The 13,855-nt window shown below is 38.5% G+C and overlaps 1 protein-coding gene across 1 annotated transcript in view; it reads left to right on the forward strand.

Annotated features, from left to right (window-relative positions):
* dgke.L (diacylglycerol kinase epsilon L homeolog) overlaps nucleotides 1-13,855 on the forward strand; it is a 199,915-nt gene that overhangs the window by 1,958 nt on the left and 184,102 nt on the right. Inside the window, exon 2 of the mRNA XM_041576431.1 lies at nucleotides 6,732-6,828. Within this exon, the coding sequence (XP_041432365.1) occupies nucleotides 6,740-6,828 (89 nt within the window). The 5' untranslated portion in view covers nucleotides 6,732-6,739. The remainder of the gene's footprint in view (nucleotides 1-6,731; nucleotides 6,829-13,855) is intronic.

The raw sequence follows: 13,855 nt of genomic DNA on the forward strand, positions 1-13,855 counted from the left end.
ATACCATCCAAAACACATGGCAAATAAAACTCTATGTAATATTCTTAAAAAATATATATTTTTTAAAAATAGAACTAAGGAACACATTACATGCAGGATTTGATTCAGGATCCAGATGAATCTTGGCACTTTTTACAAGATTTGCCCACATCCTTATCCATCCAAATCAAACTATGGGACTTGTTTGGGACTTGTTTGCAACTGCAATTTTTGTAGTTTGTGTCTGAATTAGTGCAGAAACTATTGTGCTCTCCGAGTCCTGTACTCAACGTCCATTTAGCCTCGGAATTAAGTGCAGGGTCCCATTTGCATGCAGGCCCGGACTGGCAATCTGTGGGTTCTGGCAAATGCCAGAGGGGCTGCCATAGAAAGTCAGTATTTAGTGGGCTGATTGAGGCTGTTTGGGCTTCTATGTGGGCTGATTGGGCCTCTGTGTACCTGAAATGGCAGGAACAGAGTAAAGCTGAGCACACTCCTTCTTTTGTTCGGATAGCCTGGTGCACAATGTAAGAGGGTACGGCAACCCCCAAATATGACAGTTGTGTAGAAATACACTGGCACACAAGGCGATTAAAGTGCAGGGATACCCCTTGCTATTTATTTTGTGCGAACGCGACGTTCGCACAAAATAAATAGCAAGGGGTATCCCTGCACTTTAATCGCCTTGTGTGCCAGTGTATTTCTACACACCTGAAATGGCAGGGCCTGTTTTAATTCTCAGTCCGGACCTTTTTGCATGCTCCATTATCTGATTTTCAAAAATGTTTATATCTTGCCAGGTACACCCAGATGTGTGGTATTCATTAAACTGGAAAATGTAGGAGAGAATGTTATAGTGTGTGTTTGTGTTTTAGCAATTTGCACCAATTTTTTGCACTCCCTTCACTAGAAGCACTTATGTAAATGCTTTTTTAATTTCCTGTTGTTAGCGACCCTTAAATACACCGGGCTTCAAAATAGCACACAGAAAAAGAGGCAGAAAAGTGTTCTATTTTGGCATTTCTTCAGCGATGCAGTAGAAGATGTTTGTTTTGTTTTAATTAAAAACTCAATTTGTAAGGAGGTTGAAGGAGGTAATCAGAACCACCTACATTTAAGATATAAGTAATTGATTTTTGCTTAAACTGCTTAGTGATGTATATGGACATGGTTTATTGTGTTTATAGAACATTCTTTTCCTTTACTATAGTATAAAACAAATATGGGTGGAAGCCTCTGTATTGTTTCCTTATACACAGTTGTTAGCAGAGTAACTGGGTAATCTGGAGTTGCAGTGACAGTCAGGACTCTTATAAGTATGATACTGCAAGCATGGCTGAGACTTTAGTCTCCTCCCACAATGCTGAAGAAGGATATAACATCACCTCATGGTGATTATTCCCAGAATGCACATGTCAATAAAACTTTATAAACACACAACAACATGAACACTGACACCTACTGGCAGAAGTAAACAACAGTATATGGGAGAGTAGGTTTTTGTTGCTAACTGATAGTGTACACACACTAGTCTAACAACAGTACTATATGAGGGTATCAGGTATGTGGTTTACAAGACTTGTGCTGTGTCTGGGAAACTTATTACTCAATGGTTAAAGGGGTTCATGGTAAGGTCACACTTGGAGATTTAGTTGCCCGGTGACTAATCACCTCTTCTTTGGGGTGACTAATCGCCTCTTCTGTGGGGCGACTAATCTCCCCGAACTGCTTCTGCCTGCTAGAATGAAAAATCGCCTGCGGTATGGAACTTGCGGCGCTTCGTTTTCTGAATTCGCCAGAAGTTGCCTCACAATTTTTCATTCATTTCATAGCAGGCGGAAGACAGGGGGAAGCAGTTCGGGGAGATTAGTCGCCCCAAAGAAGAGGCGATTAGTCGCCGGGCGACTAAATCTCCCCAAATCTTCTCGTGTGCCCAAGCCTAAGAATTGAAGCAGTTTGTTCATGGTAAGGTCACACTTGGAGATTTAGTCGCCGGCGACTATCACCTCTTCTTTGGGGCGACTAATCGCCTCTTCTGTGGGGCGACTAATCTCCCCGAACTGCTTCCGTCTGCTAGAATGAAAAATCACCTGCGGTATGGCACTTGCGGCGCTTCGTTTTCTGAAGTCACCAGAAGTTGCCTCGCAATTTTTCATTCATTTCATAGCAGGCGGAAGACAGGGGGAAGCAGTTCGGGGAGATTAGTCGCCCCAAAAAAGAGGTGATTAGTTGCCCCAAAAAAGAGGCAATTAGTCGCCGGGCGACTAAATCTCCCCAAATGTTCTTGTGTGCCAAACCCTAAGAATTGAAGCAGATTGTATTTTAGCTATAAATATGTTTAAATGATGGCTAGGCTGCTTTTAAAGGAATTGTTCAGTGTAAAAATAACAACTGGGTAAATAGGCTGTGCAAAATAAAAATGTTTCTAATATATTTAGTTAGCCAAAAATGTAATGTATAAAGGCTGGAGTGATTTGATGTATAACATGTCAGTCATAACACTACTTCCTGCTTTTCAGCTCTCTTGGTTTACACTGACTGGTCACCGTGGTTACCAGGCAGTAACCAATCAGAGGCTTGAGGGGGGCCACATGGGTCATATGTGTTGCTTTTGAATCTGAGCTGAATGCTGAGAATCAATTGCAAACTCACATGGTACAGAAATGTACCATGTGGCCCCCCTTCAAGTCGCTGACTAACTCAGAGTTATAGAGCTGAAAAGCAGGAAGTTGGATTCTGGCTGTTTTATTAGACATCTGTTCCCTCCAGCCTTTATACATTACATTTTTGGCTAACTAACTATATTAGAAACATTTTTTATTTTGCACAGCCTATCTATTTACACAGTTTTTATTTTCACACTGAACTGTTCCTTTAAGGCAGCGCTTGCAAATTCTCCAAAGTCTGAACTTTGCCACTGGTGATGAGCAAATTTTTTCGCCAGCTGTGAATTTGTGGCAAAATTCCTCATTTCACCATCTGCTACCGAAAAAGTCGCCATAAGAAAAAACACCATTTAAATCTTAATGAATTTGAACAAAAAAGTCGCCATAAGAAAAAAAACCAATTGACTTTAATGCATTTGGACAAAAAAGTTGCTATAAGAAAAACACCCATTGACTTTAATGCATTTGGACAAAAAAGTCGCAGAGACATAAAAAGTTGCCACAAGAAAAAACTCCTATTGACTTTAATGCATTTGGAGCAAGAAAAATTGTCGCACGTAAAAAAAATGTTGACGCCCATTGACTTCAATGTGGTTCGCAAATATTTCGGCAAAGCAAAACGGGACAGATTCACTTGTCACTATTTTCCAATCCTTTTTGTTCATTTAGTCTGTTGACATACTGCTGTATACATTCGATTATATTTACCTTCATGGAAAGGGTAGCCAGAACAATGGCAATGGAATATTTTGGCACTGGTTACTTTGCTCAACTGGCAACAACTACTGCCATGTATGAAGAGCAAGGTGTCCACTTAGACCTCACCAAACATGTGAAAGCTTCACAAATTAGGCTGACCTCAGAGTTTGAGAAACCCTGTTTGTTGCCAGGATCTGCTCAGTCTAGAACTTGGGAACCTTCTGTTCATGGACTGCTGCTTCTCCAGGTTGAGTCACTGGAGGCAGTGGGAGATCAGGATGTTAACTAATGGTGATGACTGTTCATGCTTTTGCCTTCCTTGCCTCGGTCACCTGATTCAGCTGCAGGTAATTTCCCAGTTAAAGGGATTTTAATCATGTCCCTTCCAGTTCTCCTTGCTGGATCATTAAGCAAGACTACAAGTATCCTGTCCTGCTTCTATTACATGAGTGCACTCCTGCCCTGTTCCGTTATTGTTCTGCTGATTTCCTGGTATGGCCCTTGGCCTGTCTCATGGACTTTGTTTTTCTGCCATTGTCCTGATATAATGCTTGCATTTGGACTTGGCCTGTTTTTTTTTTGGCTTACCTTTGTTAATCTTTACTTTAAATAGCTTATTAAAGTAGTTGTTCACCTTTAGATTAACTTTTAGCATGATGTATTATAGAAAGTGATATTCTGAGTCAATTTGCAAATGTTTTTTTATTATTTATTATCTGTGGTTTTTTAGATATTTAGCTTTTTGTTCAGCAGCTCTGCTGTTTGCAGTTTTACCAATCTGGGTGCTAGGGTCCAAATTACCCTAGCCATTTATTGATTTGAATAAGACACTGGAATATGAATGAGAGGGCCTGAATAGAAAGACGAGTAACAATACAATTGTAGCCTTACAGAGCGTTTGATTTTTCAAGGGGTCAGTGACCCACACTGGAAAGAGTCAGAACAAGAAGGCAAATAATTAAAAAACTATAAAAAAGAAAAACTGAAAAGTTGCTTAGAATTAGCCATTCTTTAACATACTAAAAGTTAACTTAAATGTGAACCACCTCTTTAAAGCCTTTATTTTACTGCAGTTCATTCTTGTTTTTGTTTAAAGTACTAAGGTGGTTATGTAATAAAAGGCAGGAGCAGTAACCCATAACATCAGTAGGTAGCATCTGCTGGTCAGCTGTTTAAAAGCAAACATCTTATTGGTTGCTATGGATTACTGCTCCCTGAGCAAACTTAATGCCTGTTATTACATCATGGGTGATCATGCTTAAGCTCCTCACAGCCAGTACTACAGCTGAGAGCTTGTCAGTACAGAATAGGGCAAAAATGTAGCTGTATTCTACATTTCCGAGAGAGAAAACATATTTCTGCTATCAGTTTTTTTCCGCTGATTGCAGGCCCTTCCCTTGGTTTTGTTCTAACACTTTGAGTACAAGAACACTTGAAGCCACGAAATGGAACAAAATGGGTGGGGATTTAAAAAAAAACAAACAAAGTTTAATATAATGTTTGGAAGCTACAACTACAAAAATGAAAATCAAGTTATTATACCGGATGTTAATCCTTCAACTAAAATGTATGATACATAAAAAAGTAATACATTAAGTTCTTTTGTGGCCTTATGAGTCTGATCTTTTAAGTGATATCCCTAGAAGAGAAACGTTCTGTTAAACATGATTCATCACCTGTCAGTGAGATGTATGGTTTTTACCTCCGGAGGAACCAATAGTGTGAAACGTTGGCATCTATCTATCTTGACTGTTTTTCTAAGTGGTTGTAACATACCATTGGATAGTAATGATTTCCATGTACATATGCTTTTTTATATGAAACATAGTTATTAGTATGGTTTTCCTTCAAATTGTTTGTGTTTTGCTTCTAGTGTCAAAACCTGTCATTAACGCTTGTTGCTCTGCGTAGGTGTTGTGTAACCGAAAACAAGAGGTTAGCCACAAGTCCCCAATGGACAATGAAAACACAGTCTGTAAGAGGAATTAATCATGATCCAAAACACAGCAGTGGTTGATGCACAGGGGGATTCTAGTCCTTATTTTGCATCAGCTTGTTCCACCACTTATATTTGTGCAAGCCTTCAACCAATATGCCTGTTCATGATGTTTTTTCTCCATCATGGCACTAGTGGATTTTCCACTCACACCTACATTTCATCAGTGGCAGCTGCTAAATATCAAGACCTGTTTGTTAAAGAGTCTATCCTTTCCCATAATGTTTCTAGGTCTAACATGAAGGTGTGATGTGGATAAAGAAGGGATAATGCCTTTTTCTTATTATTTATACTGGACACTGTGCTTGTATTATGTTACTTGCAAACTCAGAGTTGTATAATAGCCATCATTGCATTTTCTTGTGTAAGGCTATGGTAAAATGAGAGGCACCATTACTTTAACTATGAGTTTTACCTCTGTATTTGCAATGGATTAGACCTCTTGTCTTGGAAGTTCACATACCGGAGACAACTTGAACACAAGCTCTGTGGATTCTAAACTCACAAAGAATCAGAACCCTGAACAAAGAAATCACAGCGTTTTTATAAACTTGGCAACTTATGACATTAGAACTTATGGGGGTTACCATTACGAGAGCATAGCGACATCGCTTCACAACACAGAAAAACAAAGAACTACCCATATAACCAATGAGATGTTTATCCCCAAGGTCAAGGTGTTATGACCAAGCTAGCTTGAGAACAGAATCCATCCAAGTCAGGGGGCTCCCAAGGGAATATGCTTGCACAGAATTTTATTCTCTCTCATTTTTATCCACAGGGGGTGAGCCCTTGCAACGGTGTGGAGGCGGGGTTTTAATGCACTATAATCAGTAGTATTATAAAAGAATGGGTGCCAGAGGTTCTTTGAACAATAACCAGTACTGATTTATTAGAACAAGTCTACATAGGAGAATATAGCAACGATAAAGAACATGGAGTAGGCATGTACAACATGGAGTAGGCATGTACAAGCTCACAATGTCTGTGACCATATCCTGATCCTCATACTTTAGAAAATAACCTTTTTTTTTTTAAGGGATGAACTTCTATCAGTATTTTCCAATATAGCAGTAGTTGTCAAACTTCTTCAGTTCAAGCCCTACTTCAAGTTCCAACCTTTTATCAGTGACCCCCATATGGGTTTGAGCTTTGGTCAGGGACCACTTGGGTCATAAACAGAGTCCAGATATAGAAAAATATCAGAGTACCAGCCATAGATTCAGTGCTAATCAGTTATTCTAGTGCTAATTCGTAACTACCTGGCAGGTAACCAATAATATTCTACAATCATCACTCTTTTTTTTATGTCATGTACCAAAAATCTTATTTTACAGATGAAGCAATTCAGTACATTTTTGTGTGAATTAACAGTAGGTGTCCCTTTACAGGACCAAGTATGAGAGAGAACAAGACTAAAGAGGAAGGGCGGGAAAGAAGAATGAGCTCAGACAGAACATGGAACATAAAGTGGCATCTGGATAAAAGGTACTTATTTTAAGTAAATTACACCCATAATATATTTATGGCTAGAAATACTGTATTTTATAGGCTGAATTTGATGAACCAATTTTGAAGGCCTGGGTCACTACTATTTTAGAGATATGTAAATTTTAAGTTGTCACAGGAGCTTACCTTCTTGCATTTCTTTACTATGAATTTACTCTGAGTTTGAAAAATCAGCCCAATAAGATGTAATTTTATTTAATGACATTTTGTCTACAATTTATTCATAATAGATAAACGTAATGTTTATTCTGACATACCTCATACTCCAGAGCAGTCTATGCTAAAAAGGCATGGGACTGGGGTTCTGTTCTAGTAAACACTGCCACCAACTGCATGCTCATCTGCCTTTTGCATCCAGCTTTGATCTAACTTTACTGCATGTGTGCACCGCAAGCAACCACAGGCATAGGTGAGAAGATGGCAGCATGGGGGGCAATTTGTTAGACACCCCCTAGTGATTAACCTTTTCCTTCTACTCGTCAGTTGGCAGACATAGCTGTCACTGAATTGCCATGTCCGGCGACAGAGGAGTGACTGCATTCTGTTTGGCCAATGACTTAGGGATGGGCGACATTTAGCCGACGGCGAATTTTTGGCGAAATGTCGCCCATCCCTTATAAACCAATGTAACTAATCAATAGACAAAAAGATTTTGCAAAAATGTTATGTCAAGCTCTTAAATCTAAATGTAGTCATTACCCTTTCTGCACAGTGCTGCAGACATAAGTAGCACTATGTACATACAAGTCTACCTACCCTTACCCCACTGTCAGTTCTGTTGATCTCTTATTTAACTTACACACGTTGAAGAATTAAAATTCCTACATCAAATCTCTATAACCATCAAAAAGATGCAAAAGATCATGAACACATTTTATGTTAATATTAAGACATGGGGCCACTGTGGCACCTCTGCAGTATCCTAGCCCTATATACCTTATCCCATACCAGTATTAGCTCTATATCTTGTAATCAGAAAAGAGAGTGGGACATGCCCAATATTTAGTCCTATATAACCAGTTTAATCTTCACACTAAATAGAAGAACATCTGCTTTCATTTTACTTTAAACCTTTGAGCTTAAGGGTGGTGGCACACGTAGCTTTCCGAGGAGATTAGTCGCCCAGCGACAAATCTCCTCTTCTTCAGGTGACCTCCCTGAAATGCCTTCCCGCTGGCTAGAATCCCGCCAGCGGGATGGCACTCTGATCACTTCGATTTTCCAAAGTCGCCCGAAGCTTCCTCATGAGGCGACTTCGGAAAACAAAGTGTTCATTAAATAGTTATGAATCTGTTGACTGGTAGGCAGTCATTTAGGACAAAAAGATCCTCCTTACATCTCCAGAGATTGGCCACCTTGGCCCTATAGCAGAAGATAAGACAACGTATTTTAAATGCAAAAACAAAAATAAAATCATTCATTTAAAATAAAACTGGAAGGGATAATATCAAAACTCTCTACACAATGTTATTTTAAAAATACATTTTAGGTAAGTGGTTCCCAAACTGGAAGCTGGAACACCTGCAGGGTCCCACAGAAATGGAAAGGAAAACACGTTAGTGCTCATTTACTATGGCAGCAACCAGTGCAGTTGTATTAATATGTGCCCATTTGATAACCATATCCCAATAGGCCCTGCACTATACCAGTGTTAATGGTATTGATGGTAATGATGAAACGCATATGTAAGTACAAAATAATGACACTTCCTTGGAAAAAGGGAAATACCTGACACAGCCAAAACAATTTCTAATTTGAGACATTATGAGCAATTAGATATCATTAAATCACATTAAAATAATTATGTAAGAAATTGCTTTTAAGGGAAGCAAGAGACTATGTTATGCAGAGAGAAATCTCAGTGCCTCCTATCCTTTAACTGAATAGATGTTTTATTATAAGAAGGTAGAATTAATGCCAAAACATCTATTTTTGGAAAGCTGTCCATTTTTTTTTTCCCCTCGGCACTCCGAAGGAAAAAAAAACCCTCCTTTTAGTCACTCTCCTTAATAAAATGTAATGTTTACAAGTGCTGATGTATAAGGAGACTGTGCGCACTAATGTATGCTGAGTGCAGTGTTAAACAGATTTATGACTTCACATTTAATCGAGTTGCTCATATCATCCTGAGATTCTACCGGCATGGATGTGGTGAAAGCCTTGCTTTTGCTGTGAATTAGGAGACAGAGCACGGAGGGAACACACAAAGATAACATTATGTTGCAACATACAAGCAGTCACAGTTTGTCAATTCCAACATGCACTGCGAAAGGTGTTTACTCTCAAAACTGAACTGCTTTTTTTTTTTGATTTTAAGAGGTCCATACGCTTTCCCTTTTTCTCCTTTCTAATAAAACCAGTCTTTATTTGTATAACTATATATGGGTGTACAAACTGATCAACTGTTAAAAACTCTTGCTTCCCGGCAAGATAAGGAAAATAAACAGATGAAACCATTAGGGTTTAATAAAAAGAAATATTACTCAAGCTTTGCGTCTCGGCAGTAAGCTCTGTGGCTGTTCTTTCACTGAATTGCATTTTTGCTGTAAACCTTTCATTGCCGATCCAATTTTGCTGACCGCGGATTTTTGAACATTTTGTGTTCTTTCGCTTTATTGGGAAAAGCATTTCAGAAAAATGATTGTTTTTTAAGGACAACCTAAGATTTCATCTAAGATTTCTTAAGAATCTTTCTGCCAGAATGTTTTTGCAATGCCACTTCTATTACAATATATATGACCATAATGATCTATAAAATGGGAGGACTTACATATTTTTCATTATATAAAGAGACAAAGAAGACATATATATTTATGTATGCATAAAAATGTAACAGATTTGTCTAACCCCAATAGTCCACTAATCAAAAACCTACAACAGTGCAATACAGAATTTTCAAGATAACAGAAAACAAGCATACTTTAGCCTTAAAATAACCAGCAAAGTAAACTAAACTAAAAAAAAAAAAAAAGTATTTTTGGAAAGTATACTTTTATACTATCCAAACACCGTGTAAAGTCTTGACCCACACACACAGAAGGATGTGGTTGTAGAGTTTATTTAACAAGCTCCACATGGCTGTGTCAAAACCATAGAATACTATCTGACCTGCTATAGAGGATGCCCTCTAGTGTCTGCCTTGCTGCAATAGCAATAAACATCCAGCAAAAAAGGGCTGTTGCTGAGCAATACACATTGCAAATATGTATTTCTGATCCCAATTACCAAACTGCAGGCTTTGCTAAAGTGTGGGTTTTGCTAAAATTTGAAAAAATCATCTAAAAGCTTGCTTTACCTCATTTTATCCTTATGTAGTAAAATTAAACATGCTAAAAGAGAATGTGAGGAGTCTCTTTGAGACCCCAAAATGAAAAATGTCAAAAACAACGCTTGATTTTTACATATCCTAACTGTCCCCTCAGCAAATTGACTCCAGAAAACCAAATATTTTTGGAACATGCACATCTTAACCAATTAAATAGGGTTAAATCTATTTTTATGATAAACTGCCAAGCTGAAAGTCTAAGCTAAACTCTTTTTAAGAAATATCTTCAAATAGCCTAAAAGCATCTTGCCTACAGCACATCTACTGAAATTAGGTGTCAGGGGTCTTCGGAACAGTTTGTTATGCATAGCATTCCCAAGGCAGAAACCCCAAAATGAAAACAGGTCACACACATTTTGTGCTGTGAGTGTGCAAAAGCCCCCATCCCAATAAAGTAAGTACGTATAAGATTAAATGCTTGTTTGTTCTAGTCCAATTGTGGCCAAGGAGCCATCTGTCACCCCACACTTCTCATTGAGATAGAAGAATAAGCAAGGAGCAAATTAGCTTAGCTTTAAAATCCAGTCTTTTAACCACAGACCACTCATGATATGATCTGTTAGATCTGCCCCTTAATTGACTTTTGAAATATGTTCTTCGCTCTTCTGACTAGGTTTCAGTTGTTATAAACTGTATAAAAATATTTTAAATCTGCAGCCTTGTGACTTTATACGATCACAAAACGCCACGATGACTTCTAACGCCAAGAAAAAAATCACACATTATACACTGCACCTATCCACTTCTATTGTACGTGTGTGTTTTACTTGTTTTAAACTGCTGTTTCTTCCATTATAAGAGATCCGTGTTGTATTGTTAGACTTTAGTTCCCAAGGAAAACAAAAAATTATACAGGCCTTGGTGGAAATGAAGAGGGTGGTAAGAAACAGAAATAGTATGCCCATTATTTAAAACAAAGAACGGAAGTAGGTTACAGAGAGGTGAAGACACTACAACAGAAGATTAGATAGAATAATGGATTACAGCCGCCTCAGGAAGACGGCACCCGGCTAAATGTTTAAATTACCAGGCAAGGTTGTCATGGTACATACAAATAATTCAGAAACATAATGCTTGTAATATTGTAGACCATCTAAACACATTCATGCATACAATGGTTGTTCTAAAAGAGTAATGCCAGCCCATTATTCTCAAGGTACTGAAAACTGAAGCTGAATTCTTTACATACCAAGTCTCCTCAATGGCTTTTCTAATTCTGTTCTCGCTCATTAGGATGAGTAATATCTTTAAGCACAAAAGTAGGTTTCAGCTGAAAGGAACCCTAAAAATGTATTATTTTGGTATTTGATCGAGATGAGTATAGCGATGAGACTGAAGTGGCCTGATTTATGTCAGCGCTGTATAAATAAGTGTTATAATCCAATAATAACAAAGTATTCTTTTTTTTTATTGTTTTTGAAATTTATTTTATTTTTTGTGTAGAAAGTTTGTGATAAAATTCTTGTGAATCAAAGAATTGATGACCCCCATAAAAAGACTATATTCCAGTGCCGAAGAGATTTAGGTTAGCTCTTTGATTAGTGGCATGCACATCTTTAATTGAACTTTAAGTTCTGGTAGATGCAAAGCTTGCTTGTTTTACAAGACTGTAAAAAGGTATTTAGCCTAAGTAAAATTTATTTTACTCAGCTAACATGATAGCATAGCATTTGGACTTATTTCTTAGTTTGATGGCCATATTTATATAAATATATATATCAAAATAACAAAAGAACCGCTCAACCAGGTCTTTTGAAGGTGAAAAAAAATCAAAGTATTTTTATTTCAACGTTTCGGCATCTAACTCAAGCCGTCCTCAGGAAGTTCCTGAGGACGGCTTGTTATTTTGATGTTTATTATATAACCTGCACCCAGGCATTGGTCATATCTTTGGAACAGAAACGTAACTAGAGGGAGACGGGCCCTGGCGCAGGACGCGCAGCTGGGCCCCCCGCCCCCCTCCGTACACCCGGAACTGGCCGGGAATATGCGGCGCAAAGCGGCACGCGGACTGCCAGGGGGCCCTGAGGGGGTTCGGGCCCTGGCCCGCTCGCACCACCTGCTCCCCCGGTAGTTCCGCCACTGCTTTGGAATGCTCCAGGTCGTGAGTGTGGAGGAAAAAAATGCACTCTAAGGACTTTGGTTTGGTGAAAAATAAAGTTTGTTTTATTTCAAATTTTCGGCTCCATCACTCGGACCGTCTTCAGGCAGGAATATATATATATATATATATATATATATATATATTTTTCTACTTATATATATATATCACTCGGATATATATATATATATATATATATATATATATATATATATATATATATATATATATATCCGAGTGATATATATATATTATAAGTAGAAAAATAAACCGCACCAACAGGACTTAGTACAAAATAAAAAAGGATTTTATTCTTCTTGAGTTAGATGCCGAAACGTTGAAATAAAAATAGTTTGATTTTTTTCACTATATCCTGGGTTCGTTTCCCTTGTGTTTTGATCTGTTTCTGACCCTGCCTGTCCTGACCCTTGCCCGTGTCCTGACTACTCTCTTGGATCCTGTTTTGTACTTCGATATTGGTGTGTTTGACCAAGCCTGTGACCTTGACTATTCTCTCGTCTACTGTATTGTACTGCATCTCCTGATTGGTGTTGACCTGGCCTGTTCTCTGTTCCTGCTGCAAACATATGATTCCCTTGTCTGCCCAGAACTCTCTCCTTGGTCCTCTTGCATTAAGACCTGGAGGCATCCAAGTAGTGGACGGCTCCTGCCGAAGCGGAAGGCAGCTGTTGTAGGAGGAAGAGGGAGCCATGCCCGGGACCTTAGGGTTTGTTCTGACTTAGGGATTCCAAGTGTAACACCTACCTTGTTAGAAAAGCTCCTTTCTTAGTCACCTCACACAACACTACCACCCAAACTTACTCAAACATATAGAATCTTGGGCAGTAGCATTAAACTACAAACTAACTATGGTAAAGTGGCAGAAGGCCACGGAACATATTTCCAAATACTCTAAATGTTCCTCCCATTGGGAAACACTCCATAAGATTTTCCTACATTGGTATTACACCCCAGATAAATTATATACATTTCATAAAGGAAATTCAGAAAACTGTTGGAGGCACTGTGGAGAAGTAGGAACTTTACTTCACATAATGTGGCAATGCCCACTAATCAAACCAGTTTGGGCACAGTTGTTTTCTGAAATATCAAAGTACATAGGTTGGACAATCCACCCCTCCCCCCAACTATCTTTACTCCATATCGACCTACATCTAATCCCACACATCCACAGACTATATGTTACCCACATACTGTGTGCCGCAAGGCATTCTATAGTTTCCAATTGGAAAGACTGTTCACCACCTAACACAGAACACATCCTATTTCAAGCCTCTCTCAATTTAGATATGGAAAAAAGATTGAGAGGCATAAATATCTGATTACCCTGGGGTTTCTACTTAGCTATTTATACAATATTTGTTGTTCGGTTGGTACATATGTCAATGTAGCGTCCTGATTTTCGTCCATTCTCTACACAATTTTGCCTTTTCTCCGAATAGGAGCATGTGTCTCCATATTTTGGGAGGATTTGGGAGCCTTGTTATTCCAAGTAGTTGTTATTCTATTCTGTTACTCTGAGCTCTTGTTTGAAGTTCAAAGTATGTGTTAATATGGAA

Source organism: Xenopus laevis, chromosome 9_10L (genome assembly GCF_017654675.1).
Source record: "Xenopus laevis strain J_2021 chromosome 9_10L, Xenopus_laevis_v10.1, whole genome shotgun sequence".
NCBI lineage: Eukaryota > Metazoa > Chordata > Amphibia > Anura > Pipidae > Xenopus > Xenopus laevis.